Raw genomic sequence first — 17,890 nt, 5'->3', positions numbered from 1 at the left:
CCAACTCTCCTTCCTATTTTCCTATTTTCCCTTCCTACAATAACCCTAGAACTCCCAGTCTCCTGCTGATTGGTGCAAAGTCACCCAGCTGGCTTTCATGGCTAAGGCAGGACTAGAACTCACCGTCTCCTGGTGATTGGCCCAAAGTAGGCTTGCTTTAGGATGGATTGGTTTCCAAGGAGAAAAATTTCCACATTAAACCCCGAAGAGCATTTATCCTGCAACGTGCATTGCCCTCTGAAATTGGACCTCTCTAGGCAAACCTCAGCTATAAATAGAGACGCAGTCAGAGAAAGTCACTCCGTTCTAAAAAAAGAATATTATTTATTACATGCAATATTTTTTTAACGAGCGTTCTCTTTAAAGCTGCAGTTGCAGCACCGAGACACTAGAGGGTGTTTATTGTATCTCCTTTGGGGGCGGGGGACATGGTTCCAGGCACAGCCACCAGAGGGCAGCATTTCTCCACGCTGCAACTCTCCCCCCACCCTTTTTAAGCTTCAATTGCCAATGTGGACTAGCGCCTTTTCTGCCCCTCTTTGGGAAATTTGGAACCCCTCCTCTGTATCATCTTCTTCTTTTTTCTCTATCCATCTTGGCAGGCCCCGTGGCAAATATTCGCCACAATCTCGGCGAAGTGGTGAGATCCATCAGCTGCACGGTGGAATTACAGATTGAAAACTCCAAGAAAGCTTGGAAAGTTTCCCTGGCTCCGATGCGGAAGATCCTCAAAGACATGGTGGTAAGAATAACACACGGCAGTTGCGGCTAGCCCAAGGGGCTAGTCCTCTTGAGGAGCAGTTTATGAAAAGGCCGGGGGGGTTGTAAATTCAGTTGAAAAGCTTGAACGCCGTTTCTGTAACTCGCTGCTCATCTTTACATTTCATAATGACGTTGTAAATAGATTCGGTTGTCAGAGTGGGAAGGGACCTTGTAGGTCATCTAGTCCAACCCCACCGCCCGGTAGTAAAGAGCGGAGAATAGTAAATCCGTTGGTGCCAATTCAGCTGCCTGGTTATGGGCTTTGGAGTTCCATCTGCTATGAAAATGGTCCCTGGAGACTCAGATTAAATTAAAAAGAAATAATTGTCAGTATTCATTGTCCTTTTGATGCTAAAAAAGACACATAAAAGAATTAACATCTTGATTTTGGGTTATTCTTGGTGGGCCAAATATACTCCCTTTAAATCTGCATGATTTAACATTATAACTCAACCTTAGGCACCTTTAAAACGGGTGGACTTCAACTCCCAGAATCCCCCAGTCACCCACGCTGACAGGGGAACTCTGGGAATTGAAGTCCACCCATCTTAAAGGTTAAGAAACACACACTGGTTTAGACTTTAGACGACGGTTGCTTCTGGTCGTACAAAGAGGCAACGCAAGGAGAAAGATCTTCCCGGCGTAGGCTTCTAGTCCTCATGAAGTTTATCCGAGTCCTGCTTGGCCTGAAGGCTATTTCCAACGCAGAGAAGTGGGAAGACGCTGAGAAGCGAGTCACAGGACATCTCGCGCTCCTTCACGGAGCTGAACAAGCAAGTGGCAAGCCGGGCCGGCACGGAGAGCCGCCGTTTGGCGCGCGAAGCCCAAGGGAGCGCTTCCACCCAGGAAGTCTACGAGGCGAAGACGCGGATGCGTTGCGAAAGTAAGAAGCCAAAATGGCGGCTCAAAAGTGGCCTTTTGAAAAGCAGAGTTTAAGCGGAGATTTTTTTTTCACATGCCAGAGACGGGAATCTCCAAACGCTGGCGCTTTAAGACGCGTAGACCTTCAATTCCCAGAATTCCTTAGGTTACTCCCTGTCTCCTGGTGATTGGCCCAGAGTCACCCAGACGGCTTTCATAGGGACTAGAACTCCCCGTCTCCTGGTGATCGGTCCAAAGTCACCCAGCTGCCTTTCATGCCTAAGGCAGGACTAGAACTCCCCGTCTCCTGGTGATTGGCCCAAAGTCACCCAGCCAGCTTTCATAGCTAAGGCAGGACTAGAACTCCCCGTCTCCTGGTGATTGGCCCAAAGTCACCCAGATGGCTTTCATAGGGACTAGAACTCCCCGTCTCCTGGTGATTGGGCCAGAGTCACCCAGCTGCCTTTCATGCCTAAGGCAGGACTAGAACTCCCAGTCTCCTGTTGATTGGCCCAAAGTCACCTGGTTGGCTTTCATATCTAAGGCGGGACTAGAACTCCCCGTCTCCTGGTGATTGGCCCAAAGTCACCCAGCAGGCTTTCATAGCTAAGGCAGGACTAGAACTCCCCGTCTCCTGGTGATTGGCCCAAAGTCACCCAGATGGCTTTCATAGGGACTAGAACTCCCAGTCTCCTGGTGATTGGCCCAAAGTCACCCAGCTGCCTTTCATGCCTAAGGCAGGACTAGAACTCCCCGTCTCCTGGTGATCGGTCCAAAGTCACCCAGCTGCCTTTCATGCCTAAGGCAGGACTAGAACTCCCAGTCTCCTGTTGATTGGCCCAAAGTCACCTGGTTGGCTTTCATATCTAAGGCAGGACTAGAACTCCCCGTCTCCTGGTGATTGGCCCAAAGTCACCCAGCAGGCTTTCATAGCTAAGGCAGGACTAGAACTCCCCGTCTCCTGGTGATTGGGGACATGTGGGAATTCCTCTCACTTGGCAGGCATCATCCAGAAGGCCGTGAAGCGTTGCCAGGCCTGGTTCCAGACCAAACACCGGTCTTGCATGCAGACGATTGCCGTGCCCCTGGTCAACCACCTGCTCTGCCTTCCCATGAAATTCAGCTTCCTTTGCCATTTGGCCAAAGGTGAGTGACTTCCCTGCAGGTAGAAACATAGCTTTGCAAGGAAAAAAAAAGACTTGTCTGGATTCGTTCCTATATATATTTGCAACGTGGCTCGCTTGCTCGATCTCGTCATTTTCCCCTCCCTCTCTCTCTCTCTCTCTCCTGTAGTGATGAACGCTTGGTGCCGAGACAAGATCCCTGTGGAAGGCAACTTTGGCCAGACGTATGACCGGGTGAACGGCTCGGTGGAAAACTTAAACCAAGATTTCACGGCCAGCATTGTCATCCAGGTCTGTCGGATCGATCAATGTTGGCTTAACCGGGTTTGAAGCAACTTGTGCATTCGGGGGGTGTAGGTTACAACGGCACTGAAAAAAAGCGACTTGGGACCGCGATTCACACTTACGACCGTCAGAGCATTCCCTGCGGTCACGCAATCCAAATCCGGAGGCTGGACAATTTGACTCATATTTACGACGGTCGCCACGTCCCAGGAGTCACGGCTGAACACCCTCTCCCCCTGCCCCCCCCCCAGGAAGAGCGCCAAGAGATGCTGGTGGGGGCCAACCTCTCGTCCCACAAACACCTGGTGGACAACGTCAAGGAGCAGGTGTACCAGAGTGGGAAGCAGCTGGGCGTGGCCATCACCATCCTGCGCGTTCTGCTCTCCTGCATGTTTATCCTCGTTTTTGCCTCGTGAGTTGGGGCCCATTTCAGAGGGGTGGGCGTAGGGTAGGGAGACCGTGACCTCCATCCATCCATCTATATCTATATCTATATGTACATATCTATATCTCTATCTACATATCTATATCTATATCTATATGTACATATCTACATATCTATATATCTATATCTACATATCTATATCTATATCTACATATCTATATCTACATATCTATCTATATCTATATCTATATCTATATCTATATCTATATCTATATATCTCTATCTCTATCTCTATCTCTATCTACATATCTACATATCTCTATCTATACCTATATCTATATATCTATATATATCTATATCTATATCTATATCTATATCTATATATCTATATCTATATCCATCCATCCATCTCTATTGTTATCTATAGCTATCTATATCTCTATCTTATCTATCTTATCTATCTATCTATCTATCTATCTATCTATCTATCTATCTATCTATCTATCTATCTATAATCTATCTCTATCGTGTACTGTATCTATCCTTTCTCTTTCCCTTCCTCCCTCCCTCCCTCCCTCCTCCTTCTACCTTTCTTTCCTTCCTCCCTCCCTCCTTTTCTACCCTCTCTTTATTCCTTCCTTCTCCTCCCCTTCCTTCCCTCCTTCCTCCTTCTTCTACCCTTCCTTCCTTCTTTCCTTCCTTCCTTCCTTCCTTCCTTCCTTCCTTCCTTCCTTCCTTCCTTCCTTCCTTTTCTCCTTGCTGAGGAAAGCTTCTGCCCGCCCCTCCTTCTCTTTCCCAGGGCTTATTCCTACACCAACAAGTACAACGAAGACATCCGTTTCGATAACCTCTATATCTCTCGTTACTTTCGGCAGATCGACGCAAGGCGCCGAAAACAGGTGAGCTCCCCTCCCGTGAGGCTGAGGAGGGGGCTGTTGGGTGGGGGGGGAGACGGCAGGGAGTTGGCCAAAGAGTCCCAGAAACCTGTGTACGTGGGCCTTGGGAGGGATGCATCCAATGCTAATGGAACCTCCAGCACCAGCAGCAGTCTATCCCGGAGTCTGCGGAGCAAAGCAAAAAAAAAAAAAATCATTACAGGTATTGTGTGACAGATTAGATAATTTTGTAATAGAACTTCCATAGATCGATATAAAATATAATGTAGACATATATTGGATGAAAGTACAATATTAATTTTAAAATAAAACTGGGAATATCTCATGTAAAATGATGGAATAAATAGTTTCGTCATGGATGATTAATAACTGATAAATATATAAGCCTATCTTACTTTGACAATGGGAAAAATTATATAAAACTGTGAGTAATGACCACGAAAGGATAGCACAAAAGATTTGTAACCAACTGACACACTGTATGTATATAAAATGGAAGATGGTTTTATGTTTTTATGTCCTGCTTATATATGTTTGTCTTAAAAAATAAAAACTTTAATAAAAAAAAATACTATTCGACCACCAACCACTTTATGAATTAGATGGAATTATATATTTATATTTATATTTATAGATTTATATTTATATTTATAGATTTATATTTATATTTATAGATTTATACGTATACTTATACTTTTAATATTTATATATTTATATTTATATATTTATATTTATATTATTTATATATTATACTTATACTTATACTATTTATATTTATATTTATATTATTTATATTTATATTTATATTTATATTTATCTGCCGCTTATTTCGCAATCATGAAAAGAAAGGAAAAAAATGAAAGAAAAAGAAGGAAAAAGAATGGAACGAAGCGAAAAATAAAAATAGAACAAACAAAAAAAAAGTACCAAGGGAAACGAAAATAAAGAATAAAGCCACGCTTACATGCCGATGAGCTTCCCTGCTCAGGGCAGTCTACCTTTGACTAGCTGTAGGCCAAGGAGGGGAGGCTGAGTCTGGCCGAGGGCGGCTCCATGACAGCCTCCGAGGTTGTTTCCCATGGGGGAAGCCGGTGGAGGCTGCTGGGCTTTGTAGTCAAGGCTCCGTGTCCCATTTCCCCCCCGAACGAGCAGAAAAAACGGACGCTGCTGCCCCTACGCCGGGCAGAGGAGAGCCAGATCATCGACCCCCTGCGCCTGGCCTTCCAGCCGCCGGAGACCAAGAGTGTGGTGAGTGCCAGGGGGCAGCTGGGGGCAGCTGGACAGAGGGCAAGGGGGACCTGGCCAAGTGGGGTGGTGGTGGTCCCAGATGACCCCGAGTCAACCGGACATTCATTGCAAGGCAGAGGGCCCTCTGCGTGCATCCATTCACTCCATTCGGGGTTGGTAATTTCAGATCTCAGCTGACTATTTATCCCCTCCCATCCTTCCTTCCTTCCTTCCTCCCTTTCCTTTCCCTTTCCCTTCTTTCTTTCCTCCCTCCCTCCCTCCTTTCCATCCTTTTCTCTTTGTCTTTCCCTCCCTCCCTCTATTTTTTCCTTCCTTTCCTCCTTCCTTTTTCCTTCCTTTCTTCCTTCTTTCCTCCCTCCCTCCCTCCTTTCCATCCTTTTCTCTTTGTCTTTCCCTCCCTCCCTCTATTTTTCCTTCCTTTCCTCCTTCCTTTCACGTGTTCCTCCTATTTTTCCTCATTCCTTCCTTTCTTCCTTCCTTTCCTTCCTTCCTTCCTTCCTTCCTTCCTTCCTTCCTTCCTTCCTTCCTTCCTTCCTGTCTCCCTCCTTCATTCCTTCCCTTCCCCTTCCATCCATTCCCCTTTCTCTTTTCCTCCCTCCCTCCCTCCCTCTATTTTTCCTTCCTTTCCTCCTTCCTTTCACTTGTACCTTCTATCTTTTCCTCCTTCCTTCCTTTCTTCCTTCCTTCCTTCCTTCCTTCCTTCCTTCCTTCCTTCCTTCCTTCCTTCCTTCCTTCCTTCCTTCCTTCCTTCCTCCCTTTTTCCTTCCTTCCTTCCTCTCTCCCTCCTTCATTCCTTTCCTTCCCCTTCCATCCTTTCCCCTTTCTCTTTTCCTCCCTCCCTCCCTCTATTTTTCCTTCCTTTCCTCCTTCCTTTCACTTGTACCTTCTATCTTTTCCTCCTTCCTTCCTTCCTTCCTTCCTTCCTTCCTTCCTTCCTTCCTTCCTTCCTTCCTTCCTTCCTTCCTCCCCTTTTTCCTTCCTTCCTTCCTCTCTCCCTCCTTCATTCCTTTCCTTCCCCTTCCATCCTTTCCCCTTTCTCTTTTCCTCCCTCCCTCCCTCTATTTTTTCCTTCCTTTCCTCCTTCCTTTCACTTGTACCTTCTATCTTTTCCTCCTTCCTTCCTTCCTTCCTTCCTTCCTTCCTTCCTTCCTTCCTTCCTTCCTTCCTTCCTTCCTTCCTCTCTCCTTCCTTCATTCCTTCCCTTCCCCTTCCATCCTTTCCCCTTTCTCTTTTCCTCCCTCTATTTTTCCCTTCCTTTCACTTGAACCTTCTATCTTTTCCTCCTTCCTTCCCTCCCTCCCTCCCTCCTTCCTCCCTCTTCCCTTTCTTCTCTACCCTTCCCTTCCCTACCCATCCCCTCCCCAGTTCCTGGAGCTGCTGGGCTGCCTGCCTCCCCTTGTCTTCCTGCTGACGGCCTGCGCCCTGGACTCCCTCCTCTACACCATCTTCAGCACCATCCGGAACCACTCCTTCATCCGGTATTCCTTCCGCAGTGAGTGCCGACCTCTGACCTCCCCCCGCCTTGGATGAATCCGCACCGTGGTCCGGAAGGGCAGCCGGTTCCTCTCTCTCCCCTCCCCACCCACCCCTTCCAATGGCCCAACCCTCCATCCTTGGGCAGAGGGGAACTCAAACTCACACCCGAGGGACAGGGCAGCTCGTTGAATGCAATTTAATGGAGATCCGTGGGGAAGGTAGAACTTTGGGAGGGACCTCGGAGGTCATTTAGTCCAACCCCGTGGCCAGGCAGGAAACCCTAGAATGTTTGACACAAAATGGTTGTCCAGTTTGTTGTTGGAAGCCCCCAGAGGAAGGGAGGGAGGGAGGGAGGGAAGGAAGGAAGGAAGGAAGGAAGGAAAAGAAAAGAAAAGAAAAGAAAAGAAAAGAAAAAAGGAAAGGAAAGGAAAGGAAAGGAAAGGAAAGGAAAGGAAAGGAAAGAAAGAAAGAAAGAAAGAAAGAAAGAAAGAAAGAAAGAAAGAAAGAAAGAAAGAAGAAGAAAGAATAGCAGATTAACAGAGTTGGGAGGGACCTTAGAGGTCTTCTAGTCCAACCCCCTAGGAGGGAAGGAAGGAAGGAAAGAGAAATAAATAAATAAATAACAGCAGAATAACAAAGCTGGGAGGGACCTTAGAGGTCTTCTAGTCCAACCCCCTGCTAGGCCATTTCAGAGAGGTGGCTCTCCAGTCTCTTCTTGAAAACCTCCAGCACTGGGAGACCCGAGTTCAAATCCCTTCCACCGTCCAACTCAACTCTAGGGATGCCTTTGAGCCAGGGGGAGAAACCCTGGTTTAATCAAAGCTGGCTTAACCAAACCTTCCCCTGCCTTCCACGCAGGCAGCCACCACTTGGAAGTCCAGGTTGGCGGGGAGACCATGATGGCCCGTCTCCTCCGGAGCACCATCGGGGCCCTGAACACGTCGTCAGAAATGGTGATGGAGACCAACAACCTGCGTAAGGGGGTGGGGAGAGAAAGAGGAGGGGGCAACTGGCCCTGGATGGGTGGGAGGGGAGGGCTTCTGCTCAGCCAATCAGACGTTTCACCTGCATTTTGCTGCTAGACTTCCTCTGCTGCTGGAGGCTCTATTACGATGGTTCTCGAACTTTGGCAGTTTTAAGATGGATGGACTCCAACTCCCAGAATCCCTCAGCCAGTGTGGTAAACTATAACTCCCAGAATCCCTCAGCCAGTGTGGTAAACTATAACTCCCAGAATCCCTCAGCCACTATAATAAACTATAATTCCCAGAATCCCTCAGCCAGTGTGGTAAACTATAACTCCCAGAATCCCTCAGCCACTATAATAAACTATAACTCCCAGAATCCCTCAGCCAGTATGGTAAACTATAACTCCCAGAATCCTTCAGCCAGTATGATAAACTATAACTCCCAGAATCCTTCAGCCAGTATGGTAAACTATAACTCCCAGAATCCTTCAGCCAGTATGATAAACTATAACTCCCAGAATCCCTCAGCCAGTGTGGTAAACTATAACTCCCAGAATCCCCCAGCCATAATAGTAAACTACAACTCCACCCCTCTTAAATCAGCCAAGATTGAGAAACAAACCATGTTGGGTGACTAATGATTGGCCGGTTCTTGTTTGTTTTCCTCGGCTGAAGGAAACTCCCTCCTTCCCATTTCCAAGCTGGGACCCCAGACCTTTGTGCTTTGTCGTGCCCCCCACCCCAGAATGTTTGCCAGAACCGCGAGGGATGAGCCAGGACGAGTACGTGAAGACTGCCATCCCGCTAGGCGCCCTGGTGATGCTATGTTTCCTGCAAGTCTACGTTTTCCGTCTCCGGAGAGTCATCGCAGCCTTCTACTTCCCCAAGGTGGGAGGGGGAGTTGATCGCGTGTCGCCCTCCCATCCCCCCTTGATCAGTGCAAAGCCCCCCCGGCCCCCACCCCACAAAAGGGGAAGGGGACGACTGGAGTAGACAGGCCGACATGATGGGGTACTTGCTAGGTGCAAAATGGGTCATGAGAATTGAGGATGGCAAAATTGCATCCATTGGCGTCTTCTGGCTGCTGTGTGTCTTTGAGCTATAAGAGGTCCCAGAATCCCCCCATTCACCATGGGTAGACTACAACTCCCAGAATCCCCATGCCAGCATAGGTAGATTTCAACTCCCAGAATCCCCCCACCCAAGCATGAGTAGACTACAACTCCCAGAATCCCCATGCAAGCATGGGTTTCCTACAACTCCAGAATCCACCAGTTAGCGTGGCGGAACTACAGCTCCCGAAACGCCCAGCCAGCCTGAATGGACTACAACAACCAGAATCCCCCAGCTAGCATGGGTGGACTACAACACCCAGAATTCCCCAGCCAGCACAGGTGGCCTACAACTCCCAGAATCCCCTAACCAGCACGTACACGGGTAAACTACAACTCCCAAAATCTCCTAGCCAGCATGGATGGACGACAATTCCCAGAACCCTGAAACCAGCACAGGTGCACTAGAACTCCCAGAATCCCCCAGTCAGCCCAGGTGCACTAGAACTCCCAGAATCCCCCATCCAGCACGTGATTTGATCCTTATTTTTTCTCTCTCTCTTTCTGACAGCGCGAGAAGAAGCGAATTATCTACCTCTACAACGAGATGTTGCGTCGGCGCATGGCTTTTGTCATTGTGCAGCGCAAACGCATCATTCTCCGAGCTCGGAGGCGCAAGAGAGTGGTGAGTAAAAAACCCAGCATGCCAGCCCTGCGAGGTAGGCCAGGTTGAGGAAAAACCACGACATGAGACGAAATACCCCTTTTTTTAAAAAAGAGTGTGAAACCTGGAACCACACCGCTCGCCCAACGAGAAGTTTTATTTAAAAAATAAAAAAAATAGGAGAGGAAATTGAATAATGAAATGATTAGGTATGTCTATAAATGCTATGGCGGCCGGCACTAGAAGAGAGCATTGAAATGTTGAAAAAGTTAAGTAAGGAAGGATTATAATTGCATGTCAATATGTGTATCAAGAGATATGGTTGGTTTTATTCATTTGGCTTGTACTAAAATGTACGACGTATGGCTGCCACACTGTTGATGTGTTGATGTGTAATGTGTAGATGTTCTGACCCAAACCTTGTTCCAAGTAAACAAACACCAGAGATAAAAGCAAAACCTTTTAATGCTTCTCTGCGAATTCTGTTCATTCACGGTTAAAAGACTATTAAAACTCATTGTCTCTGATAAGAACGAGTGGTGCAAGGCTGCCAAGAACACCAGATAAAGTTGCCAAGAAGTATTTCAAACACAAAGTGTCTCCAAACACCAACCAAGATAACTGCGAACGTCCACCAGGCTGGAGTGTAAAAACGTCTTTGCTTCCTGCAAAGAGCTCCGGTTTCTCAGCTGGCTTTTATCTCTTGAGGCCATCACCTTGCAGCCTTACACTAGTCGCCTGTGCCGCTGCAGCTGCTCTTTCCTTCGAACAGCCCTGCGCACACGCACACTGGGCCCAGGCTCCTCAGGGTCCTCTTCCTCACTGTTGCCAGCCTCCCCAATCTCCAAAGACAGCACCCCACTTTCCGACGGTCCTGGGCCCATCCTCGCATCCCACGCAAAGCCCCTCGTCTGTGTCCTCGCTCTCCGAGACCTTAGCCCGGCAAACCACAACAGTAGATTGAAATTTTTTAAAAAAAAAAAAACCTTGCTTTTTTTTTTTTTTTTAAAAAGGAAATTTGGGCTTCCCTTGCAGTCGTAAGTCGAGGAGGACTATTTCTCTCCACTCTGTGTCTAAAACAGATGGATGCTTGTCAGCCAAGCCAGCTGACCTTCCGCCTGGCTATTTCCGGCTGAATTTCTGCTTCTGCAAAATATTTTTGGCATGTGGCGCTCGGCTTCCAGCACGGAGCGGCACTCGAACCCGCGACCCCGCCCTGTCCGTTGGCAGTCTCCTTCAGGGTGGGGGGCACTCCACCCATGGGCTGGAACGGATGGGTGTTTCCCTCCTTCGGTCCCCACAGCAGGATTGGTATCCGTGCCCACCCAAGCACCTTTTTTTTGGGGGGTCCTTCGTGGCCAAAACCCAGTCGATCGGACGCCCATTGGCAGTTCTCCAAATCTCCTTTTCTTGGGCCGGTTCCAGTCCTTAGGGTCACTTTCCAGGCAGCGGACTCATAGTTACGACGGTGGCAAGAGTTCACGTCATCCCCTTTGGCAACCTTGCGACGAGTTTGGGGAAAGCCGCTTTCTAACTTAACAAGCCTGTTCTTCGTTGAACAATTGCAACTATTCACTTTTAACGACGGTGGCGAGGAAAGAGGGTTAAAAAACGGGGCCCCACTCCCTTGAGGGGGCCTGTCTCGCTTAGCAACAGGCTCCATTGCGGTCGTTAAGTCGAGCAACTCTCTCCCCCTGCCCTGTTTTTTTTTGCAAAACGGGGAAATCCTAAAATGGTTTTTTTTTTTCTTGATGGCTTAAACCAGGGGTCTTCTTCAAACTTGGACAGCTTATATTTATGACTTGTGGACTTCAACTCCCAGAATTCCTCCTCCTCCTCCAGTCATGTTAACTCAGGAATTCTGGGAGTTGAAGTCCACAAGTCATAAACTTGCCAAGTTTGAAGACCCTTGTGATAGATGATAGATAGATGATTGATAGGTAGGTAGGTAAGTAGGTAGGTAGGTACAGGGAGAGAGAAAGAGAGAGAGAGAGATGATAAGTGATAGATCGGGGTCTTCAAACTTGGCAACTTTAAGACTTCAACTCCCAGAATTCCTCCTCCTCCAGTCATGTTAACTCAGGAATTCTGGGAGTTGAAGTCCACAAGTCATAAACTTGCCAAGTTTGAAGACCCTTGTGATAGATGATAGATAGATGATTGATAGGTAGGTAGGTAAGTAGGTAGGTAGGTGCGGGAGAGAGAGAGAGAGAGAGATGATAGGTGATAGATCGGGGTCTTCAAACTTGGCAACTTTAAGACTTCAACTCCCAGAATTCCTCCTTCTCCAGTCATGTTAGCTCAGGAATTCTGGGAGTTGAAGTCCACAAGTCATAAACTTGCCAAGTTTGAAGACTCTTGATCTATCTATGTACCTATTCTATCTATTCTATCTCTCTCTCTCTATATATATATTTCTATCTATCTATTCTACCTCTCTTTCTCTTTCTATCTATTCTATCTTTCTCTCTCTCTCTCTCCATCTATTCTCTCTCTCTCTCTTTCTATCTATCTATTCTACCCCTCTTTCTCCATCTATCCAGGGGTCTTCAAACTTGACAGCTTTAAGACTTGTGGGCTTCAACTCCCAGAATTCCTCCTCCAGTCATGTTAGCTCAGGAATTCTGGGAGTTGAAGTCCGCAAGTCTTAAAGCTGTCAAGTTTGAAGACCCTTGTGATAGATGATAGATAGATGATAGATAGATATATAGATGATAGATTGATAGACAGGTAAATAGATAGGTAGGTACAGGGAGAGAGAGAGAGATGATGGATAGGTGATAGAACAGGACGTCATCAAATTTGACAGCTTTAAGACTTGTGGACTTCAACTCCCAGAATCCCTCTTCCTCCAGTCATGTTAGCTCAGGAGTTCTGGGAGTTGAAGTCCGCAAGTCTTAAAACTTGCCGAGTTTGAAGGCCTTTGGCTTCAACAAATCACAGCTATTTTATTTTGCAAAGAATTTGCTTCCGGGAGGCCTACGATATCGATTTTATTTTTTTTATTTGGGGTTTGCGGGAAACGATGGGGGGATTTCAACTCCAAATTTGTCTCCCTTTTTAGAAAAAGCCACTGCTGAACCAGATCGGACGCTGGTGTCCGTTCCTGAAACGGTTCCTGGTCCGCCGATGCATTCTTTGCAACCGGCCCGAATCCCGCAATTCGTTGGTGTGTTCGAATCCCGACTGTGAGACGGTTTACTGCCGAATTTGCTGGAAAGACCTTGGCAAAATCTGTTTTGCCTGCCATCCGAACGATCTGGTTTCCGACGATGAGAGCAGCGACGGAGGAAGGGGCTACGCCGATTAAATCGTGGCATTTTTTCCTGCCTTAAATGGAGGATTTTTTTAAAAGAAAGGTTTTGTTTAGGGCAGAGGTCTCCAAACTTGGCAACTTTAAGACTTGTGGACTTCAACTCCCAGAATTCCTCCTCCTCCTCCAGTCATGTTAGCTCAGGAATTCTGGGAGTTGAAGTCCACAAGTCTTAAAGTTGCCAAGTTTGGGGACCCCTGGTTTAAGGGTCTGCACTGGACAGCAGTTGCTGGTATAAGTCGTGGATTATTTATAGTTGCAGTGAAGGAAGGAATAGAGAAGAGGAGGAGGGAAAGAAGAAAGGAATAGAGAGAGGGAGAGAATAGAGAAGGGAAAGAAGGAAAGAAAGAAAACGAGAAGGAAGGGAAGGGAGGGAGGGAGGAAAAAGAAGAAAGAAGGAAGGAATAGAGAAGAAGGGAGGGAGAGAGGAATAGAGAAGAGAGGGAGGGAAGAATAGACAAGGGCGGGAGGGAAAGAAGAAAGGAATAGAGAAGTGAGAGAGAGGGAATAGAGAAGGGAAAGAAGGAAAGAAAGAAAAGGAAGGAGGGAAAAGAAGAAAGGAATAGAGAAGTGAGAGAGAGGGAATAGAGAAGGGAAAGAAGGAAAGAAAGAAAAGGAAGGAAGGAAAAGAAGAAGAAAGGAATAGAGAAGTGAGAGAGAGGGAATAGAGAAGGGAAAGAAGGGAAAAAGAAAAGGAAGGAAGGAAAAGAAAGGAATAGAGAAGTGTGAGAGAGGGAATAGAGAAGGGAAAGAAGGAAAGAAAGAAAAGGAAGGAAGGAAAAGAAGAAGAAAGGAATAGAGAAGTGAGAGAGAAGAAATAGAGAAGTGAAAGAAGGAAAGAAAGAAAAGGAAGGAAGGAAGGAAAAGAAGAAAGGAATAGAGAAGTGAGAGAGGGAATAGAGAAGGGAAAGAAGGAAAGAAAGAAAAGGAAGGAAGGAAAAGAAGAAAGAAGGGAGGAACAGAGAAGACAGAAGGAGAAAATAGAGAAAGGAGGGAGGGAAAGAAGGAAGGAAGAGAGAAGGAGGGAGGGAGGAAAGAAAAAGAAGGGAGGGAGGAAGAAAGGAAGGTAGACTCTGCGTTTCAAACATCCAGGGAGAAACCCACCCACCCCACCGACCCTTGACAATTCCCTCCGCCTTTAGCCAGGACCCTCCCCTCCCCAATCTCCCCCACCCAGCCTTCCCACGGGGGAGGGGTCTCTTCCCCCCAACCAGCCAAGCGCTCCCAAGGGCGCAGCGCAGGACCAGCGCCAACCTTTCCCTCCCCTTCCTCTCTTCTCGTCTCGGATACCATCCCCAGGTCGACCCCCGCCTGCCCGCGGGGCAGGGGAAGAAGCCCCCCTTCCCCTCCCTCTCCTCTACACACACACACACACACACACAGCTTCCAGCTGCTGCAAGCGAAGCGTCGGAAAGGCAGCGGATCTTCTGGCTCTTTGGCCAGGCGCGCCCCGCGGGACTTTGGCCCTCGGAGGGTGGGGTGGGGGTGGGGGAAGAAGGGTGGGGGCTTGCTTGGGGAGCCGAGCCAGCGCCGGGGCGGAGGCCAGGGAAGGGCGGCCGGCAGGAAGTTCCCGTTTCTCGGGCGGGCCCTGCTGCAGCTGCAGCGGCGTTGCAATGCGAGGCGGAGGCAGGAGCCAGAGGAGGAGGAGGAGGAGGAAGAGGAGGAAGAGGCGGCGGGTTGCAAAGGCTCAAGAGCCACCTCTTGCGGCGGCGGCTCCGGACACCGACTAACTGAGCCGCAGCCCGGAGCTCTTGAGCCAGGCCGGAGAGAGAGAAAGTGACCCCGAAGTGTGAGGATGGCGCTTCGGAGAAGAGAAGCGGGGCCGCGGTTGCTGGTGCTGGTGCTGCTCTTGGCGTCCTGGGGATGCGTGGCAGGTGAGGGGGCCGGGCGAGGGGAGACCACCAACCCCTCCCCCCACGAGGGGAGGGAGGGGAGGGAGGGGAGGGGGATAGACTGGGGAGGGCGGCGGAGGATCGGAGCAGCCTGCCGTAACACACACACACACACACCCCGGGAAGGTGCGTTGCGGTTGGTGGGTGCCTGGAAGAGGGCTAAGCTCGCTCTGAGGCTGGGAATTGGGTCTGGGGGCGTCGGGGTCGGAGGCAAAGAAGCCTCCCCGTGACAGCTCGCTTGGAAGCACGCAATAGGGTCGGGGGTGTGTGCAAAGTTTTCCCCTCCCCACAGCTGGCTCGGAGGCTGGGAATTGGGTCTGGGGGCGTCGGGATCTGATGCAAAGGAACCCCTCCCCCGTGACAGCTCGCTTGGAGGCTGGGAATTGGGTCTGGGGGCGTCGGGGTCGTGGACAGAGCCTTTCCCCCCACAAGTCTGAAGGGCCCAGTCAGTGCTGTTTTCTCCCCGGGTGTAGCCAGCCTCTAGCTCAGGCTTTCTTCAACATGGACTACATCTCCCATCAGCCCCACCAGTTGGCTGTGCAGGCTTGGAACCAAAGGGAGGGGTGATGATGCAATCTGTTTGGGGCCCACCAGGCAGTGGGGGGAATTGAGATAGATAATAGAAAGAATCAAACCCAAACTCCGGTGGTGCCATCCGTCCCTGTCCGGCTACTACAATTCCCATCATCCAAAAGAAACTGCTCTTTTGCTGATTTAAAAGAATCTGCTCTGGGCCAAGGGCCTCCTCCGGTTTCTAGTCCTTAAGATTTTTTGACGAAAACCTCAGGAGTTTAATCCCAGCACCTAAATAAATCACTGTTTTTCAATCTTACCAATTTTAAGATGGGCAAAAACTATAGATATATTTGGGGGGGGGAATAGGATTTTCATGAGGACTAGCACCCTCCCGGCAAAAGTTTTGGTGGCTTCCAGAGCAAATAAGTGGGTGCTGGACATAGGCTGGCTCCCCAAGTGAGATGCACCAAATATAATAATATGCCTTCAACAGGGATATTTGATGAAAAACATGCTGGCTGGGGGATTCTGGGAGTTGAAGTCCACGTATCTTAAACCAAGCTGGCTGAGGAATTTATTTTATTTTATTTTATTTATTTTTCTCAAAAGCTTACAATATAACAAAAATAAGAATAAACATAAGTTTAAATATAAGAAATAGGAACTAATCATTGGGGACAGTAGGACAGGGACGGTAGGCACGATTATGCGCTGCCCCAAGCTGGTCAGACTGGAATTCCCCACCCTTCTTAAAGCATGAAGGCTGGGGATTCTGGGAGTTGAAGTCCAACCCTCTTAAATCATGCAGGTTGGGGGTTCTGGGTGTTGAAGTCCAACCCTCTTAAATCATGCAGGTTGGGGGATTCTGGGCATTGGCCCACCCTCTAAAAGCAGGCTGGCTGGGGATTCTGGGTGTGAAGTCCAACCCACTTAAAGCATGCTGGCTGGGGATTCTGGGAGTGGAAGTCCATCCATATTAAAGCATGCAGAGTAGAGGATTCTGGGAGTTGAAGCCCTCCCTCTTAAAGCATGCTGGCTGGGGGTTCGGGGTTCTGGGAGTAGAGGATTGGAAGTCCACCCCTCTTAAATCATGCAGCTGGGGTTCTGGGGGTTGAAGCCCACCCTCTAAATCATGCAGGTTGGGGATTCTGGGCATTGAAGCCCACCCCTCTAAAGGCAGGCTGGCTGGGGGATTCTGGGGGTTGAAGCCCAACCCACTTAAAGCATGCAGGCTGGGGATTCTGGGCATTGAAGCCCACCCTCTTAAAGCAGGCAGGCTGGGGATTCTGGGGTTGAAGCCCACCCTTAAAGCATGCAGGCCTGGGGGTTGAAGCCCACTCACACTGAGAGATTCCCCTCCCCCCAACCAATGTGGAAATCCAACTTCTGGTGCACAGGAGAAGACACCCCCACCCCCGTCCTCCCCTTCAAAGAAGACCCCCTCCCCACCTCCACCCCCATTAAAACCAACGTTTCCCCTCTTCGCAGATGCTTCCGGCCCACCACCACCACCCTGGAGCCCTCCACTTGGCCTGTGTTCGTGGCTGGTCACCCCGAGAATCGTGCCCGTCGAGTTGCCGTCGTCGGTAAGGCGCAACCCCCACCCCACCCCGAACAAACTCGGTTTGTTTTGGGCAAGGCGTTCCATCGCACAACCGGCCTGTTTGGGCAGCCGCCGGTTGTTGGGCCGGTTGGATGAGCTCGTCTCCTCTGCCTCACCCCGGCCCGCCCCCTCCTCCGCCCCCTCCACAGCGTGCCCCCCGCCCCCAGTGCCATGGATGGGGGGAGGGACATTTCCGCCTATTGCTATAGGGCAGGAAAGCCCTGGGTGCGGCAAGGAAGGGATGTGTGGCAGACACCTTCTGCAGCATGCCGGCGGAGACACCCAACCCCGCCCCCAAAGGGTGGCTTGCCCCCAACCCAGGCGGTGGAGGGAAAGGGGGCAGGGGTGGCGTGTAGGGCCTCCCAAGCGCCCTGCTCCAAAATGGGAGGTCCCCTCCTTATTTCCCCCACCACCACCGCCCAATTCTGTTCTTTTTTTCTTTTATAGGATCCCCACGGATTCCCTCCTCGCCTGCAACTTGCTCTGGAGGTGGAAGGGGAGGGTCTCCTCGTGGATTTGGCACAGAATCGGTGAGGCGGCAGGCGGGCGTGTGTGTGTGTGTGTGTGTGTGTGTGTGTGTGGCAGCGGTGTTGCCAGAGTGTTGGGGGTTCCCGGTTGGAGGGGTCCCCAAAGTCCTAGAGAAGTTCAGCCTGTCCTTCTTAAAGTTGAAATCCCCGAAGTTGTTGGAGGTGCTTAAATGGGGAGACCATGCCCTGATCTTGGAGGAGAGGGGGGGGGTCAGACTGGATGACCTCGAGGGTCCCCTCTGATTTGGGGGTTCTGTATGCAAATATAAATTCAGATTTGGTTTAAAAAAAAAAGCACAGAAGAAAGAGAAAGCCCCA

At 49.3% G+C, this 17,890-nt stretch overlaps 2 protein-coding genes across 2 annotated transcripts in view; both read left to right on the top strand.

Annotated features, from left to right (window-relative positions):
• Nucleotides 1–13,234, top strand: part of DCST1 (DC-STAMP domain containing 1) — a 16,246-nt gene extending 3,012 nt beyond the window's left edge. The window contains exons 5-16 of the mRNA XM_087943780.1: nt 603–742; nt 1,471–1,645; nt 2,626–2,769; nt 2,917–3,038; nt 3,284–3,444; nt 4,217–4,316; nt 5,466–5,561; nt 6,927–7,053; nt 7,896–8,012; nt 8,751–8,893; nt 9,629–9,742; nt 12,786–13,234. Of these exons, the coding sequence (XP_087799906.1) occupies nt 603–742; nt 1,471–1,645; nt 2,626–2,769; nt 2,917–3,038; nt 3,284–3,444; nt 4,217–4,316; nt 5,466–5,561; nt 6,927–7,053; nt 7,896–8,012; nt 8,751–8,893; nt 9,629–9,742; nt 12,786–13,031 (1,685 nt within the window). The 3' untranslated portion in view covers nt 13,032–13,234. The remainder of the gene's footprint in view (nt 1–602; nt 743–1,470; nt 1,646–2,625; nt 2,770–2,916; nt 3,039–3,283; nt 3,445–4,216; nt 4,317–5,465; nt 5,562–6,926; nt 7,054–7,895; nt 8,013–8,750; nt 8,894–9,628; nt 9,743–12,785) is intronic.
• Nucleotides 13,235–14,547: 1,313 nt separating this feature from the next.
• The window catches only part of ADAM15 (ADAM metallopeptidase domain 15), a 29,762-nt gene continuing 26,419 nt past the window's right edge, over nt 14,548–17,890 (top strand). Inside the window, 3 exon segments of the mRNA XM_087943717.1 lie at nt 14,548–14,908; nt 16,931–17,025; nt 17,493–17,575. Coding sequence (XP_087799843.1) covers nt 14,830–14,908; nt 16,931–17,025; nt 17,493–17,575 — 257 coding nt within the window. The 5' untranslated portion in view covers nt 14,548–14,829.

This window comes from Notechis scutatus, chromosome 14 (assembly GCF_049901735.1).
Source record: "Notechis scutatus isolate UNSWTSFEM ecotype Mainland chromosome 14, rNotScu1.2, whole genome shotgun sequence".
NCBI lineage: Eukaryota > Metazoa > Chordata > Lepidosauria > Squamata > Elapidae > Notechis > Notechis scutatus.
This window is presented reverse-complemented; position numbering and strand designations above follow the sequence as displayed.